Raw genomic sequence first — 3,373 nt, 5'->3', positions numbered from 1 at the left:
AGGAGTGGCTGGTGGGTTTGAACCGCCAGCCTTCTGGTTAGCAGTCAAGTGCCTGAGGCACCATGCCACCATTTAGTGTTAGGGCAGGGTCATAATAGTAGCTAATATGGACTGGCAGTCTCTGGGTGGTGCTGCCAACCAAAAAGGTTGGAGGTTCGAGTCTACCTGGAGGTGCCTTGGAAGCAGGCCTGGTGATCTACTTAAAAAAAAAAAAAAAATCAGCCAAAGAAAACACTTTAGCGCACAGCTCTAGTCTGACACATATGGAGTCACCATGTGTCAGAGTCAACCTGACAGTAACTGGTTTGATATATACTGAGCCGTTTTGTTGTTGTTAGTTGCTGTCGAGTTGACTTTCAGCTTACAGCGACCCTGTGTGACAGAGTGCAACTGCTGCATAAGGTTTTCAAGGTTGTGATCTTCAGGAGAGCTGATCGCCAGTCTTTCTCCTGCAGACTTGCTGGGTAAGTTCAAACTGCCAACCTCTCAGCAACTGAGCACTTAACCATTGCACCATCATTGAGTCACGGATAGGTATAATGCTGTCCTCACTTTACAAATAAGGAAACTGAGGATCAGAGCTGGTCCAGGGACCACAGCTCAGAAGAAGTAGCACAAACAAACAAAAAAGCCTACTGCCAACCTGTTGATTCCAACTCAGAGTGACCCCCATTGGGTTTTCAAGGCGGCAAATCTTTATGGAAGTAGATTGTTCCACCTTCCTCCCCCAGAGCAGCTGGTGGGTTTGAACTGCCAACCTTCTGGTTAGCAGACAAATGCCTTAGGCACTGTGCCACCAGAGCTCCTTTCAGAAGAAGTCAAGGGGATTTGAATTCAGAGCTTTCTCTTAACTGCACCGGCGCGCTGCCTTCCAGGGTAAGGAATGTTAGACCGAACTCTGGTTTGGACTTGCTGTTGGGGTTGAAGGTAATTCATAAATAGATTTGATTCTGCTTAGGTTTGATTCCAAGCCTAATAGTGTATGTAATTGTGTAAGTGATTACCACCATTAATACATGGTTCTGTTTGCTGAGTTGCCAAAGTGTGTATTTCATGCAGAAACTAGGCTGGCAACCATGGCATAACACACTAAAGCCGGTAATTAGCCAAGCCCTCACTTAACTAAATGGGCCATTTGCCTTTGAGACCAGTGTGCAAATGGAAGCACAGTGATCTCTGTGTCATCCCACTCGGCCTCTTTTGTCCCTAATTTGAGCACTGACTTTAGTCCTTTCTTTAGCTACCTAGGCATTTAATAAGCTGTGTATAAGAAACACCAAAAGAGGAAGAAATGCTGAAGTCCTGATGGGACTTTGTTGGGTGACCACAACGTCTCCATCCAGGACCTGTCAGGCTTTATTGGTGGACAAGGATGAACTTATAGCTTTGAACGGGCACTGTTGTTAGTTGCCCTCAAGTTGGCTCTGACCCGTGGCGACTCCACGTACAACGGAACGACACGTGGCCTGTTCCTGCGCCATCTTCACATTCATTAGGATGCTCGAGACCATTGTTGCAGCCACTGTGCGCTCTGAGAGCCCTGCAATCTATAAGGCTCACCTTCCAGCACTGTACCAGATAACACTTTGCTATGATCTCTAGACTTTGCATTGGCTAATTTTTGGAGCTAGATTGCCAGGCCTTTCTTCCTAGTCTGTCCTAGTCTGGAAGCTTGGCTGAAAGCTGTCCACCATGGGTGACCCTGCTGGTGTTTGAAATGCTGCTGGCATAGTTTTCCACATAAGCCACCAGAGCATGATAAACGGACAGGCAGGGGTCGGTCTAAAGTGCATTGGCAGGATGTCACCTGTCCCTCTCTCCGTACAGATGCTGTGTCTGATTGGTCTCCCATGCATGAAGTTGCCATCCACGGGCGCCTGCTGTCTCTGAGGAACCTCATCAGCCAGGTAGCTTTTTGAAATCTGGCAGCTATGCAGTGAATGCTGCTGCTTACCATACCAAGAAACAACCACCTGTGGTCTGATACGAAGATACAATTCTTCACATGTCACAAAATTTTCTTTTTTAACCATTTAACAATATAGAAGCCTTCTTAGGGACTAATCATTCTTAAGGAGCCATGGTGGTGCAGTGGTTAAACTCTTGGCTGCTAACCGAAAGGTCAGTGGTTGGAACCCATCAGCCGCTCTGTGGGAGAAAGATGAGGCCGTCTGCTTCCATAAGGGTCTACAGCCTTGGAAACACTATGGGGCAGTTCTACTCTGTCCTATAGAGTGCTATAACTTGGAATCCACTCAACGGCAGTCGGTTTGGTTTGGGATCTTTTTTTCTTTTTACATCATTTTCAACACCTTGTACTGTCAGAGTTTGAGGCAATGAGTATGACTAAATATGTAACTTTTAAAAGAATTGTCACAGTAGCAATCATGGCTGAAAGCCGGCCCCAGGGCACCATCACTCTGCACTCCCTGCTTTGCTGTTTTCCTTCCTCCAGGGCTGGCCTGTGAACCTCCTCACGGCAGATCACGTGTCCCCACTGCACGAAGCCTGCCTCGGAGGCCATCCCTCATGTGCCAATATCTTATTAAAGCACGGAGCTCAGGTAAGTGGAGCTCAAATTATATCTGAGAAACTGTGAATGAGAAATGACTATTTCCATCCCTTCTGAAGAATTTTCAGCACTTTTGATCAGCCTGATTAGAAATATAAAGAGGGGCATTTTTTCAAGAGTATTCTGCCTATTAGACGTCAGAATGATAGATGAAATACTGAATTTTTAGCTGGAAAATAATGCTTAAAGTCTTAGAGAAAATTATGGTGGATATAATTTTCTTTACCAACAAAAACAAAAAAACCCAATAAACCAGTTGCTGTGGAGTCAAACGTGGCTCATGGTGACAGCATGTGGTCAGAGTAGAACTGTCCTCCCCAGGGTTTGCAAAGCGGTGACCTTTTCAGAAGCAGGTTGCCAGGTCTTCCTTTTGACACGCCTCTGTACAGGTTCAAACTGCTAGCCTTTCAGTTGGTAGTCAGGCTTGTAACCATTTGTGCCACCTAGGCACGTGCAAGAAATCATTTGAATCTCTATGTTGTTAAACTGGAGAAGGAGGAGAGGAGGGGAGAACTTTTTCAGTAGGTTTGAACTGCCAACCTTTTTGGTTAATAGTTGAGTGCTTAACCATTTGCACCACTGCTAATGAAATGGCTGTTAGACTGCTTCTGTCTTCATCCCTATGAGTATAAGAAGGTAGTGAGATAACACAGAAAACCCATCTACTTTGATGTTGTAAGACCTGATGTATGGTCCCAGCCCAGCTCTATCATTTACTAATATTGTAAACTAGGACATGTTATTGAGTCTCTGAGTTTTAGAGCCTATATCTGAAAAAAAAAAGGGAAAATAACAATAATG

At 45.2% G+C, this 3,373-nt stretch overlaps 1 protein-coding gene across 1 annotated transcript in view; it reads left to right on the top strand.

The window, feature by feature from the left end:
- Nucleotides 1–3,373, top strand: part of ASB9 (ankyrin repeat and SOCS box containing 9) — a 40,911-nt gene that overhangs the window by 10,490 nt on the left and 27,048 nt on the right. Inside the window, exons 2-3 of the mRNA XM_042782535.1 lie at nucleotides 1,828–1,907; nucleotides 2,456–2,563. Of these exons, the coding sequence (XP_042638469.1) occupies nucleotides 1,828–1,907; nucleotides 2,456–2,563 (188 nt within the window). The remainder of the gene's footprint in view (nucleotides 1–1,827; nucleotides 1,908–2,455; nucleotides 2,564–3,373) is intronic.

Source organism: Orycteropus afer, unplaced genomic scaffold (genome assembly GCF_000298275.1).
Source record: "Orycteropus afer afer isolate SDZICR_OR568_19922 unplaced genomic scaffold, OryAfe1.0 scaffold00360, whole genome shotgun sequence".
NCBI classification, from domain to species: domain Eukaryota; kingdom Metazoa; phylum Chordata; class Mammalia; order Tubulidentata; family Orycteropodidae; genus Orycteropus; species Orycteropus afer.
The sequence above is the reverse complement of the archived record's forward strand: the minus strand, read 5'-3'. Positions and strand labels throughout refer to the sequence as shown.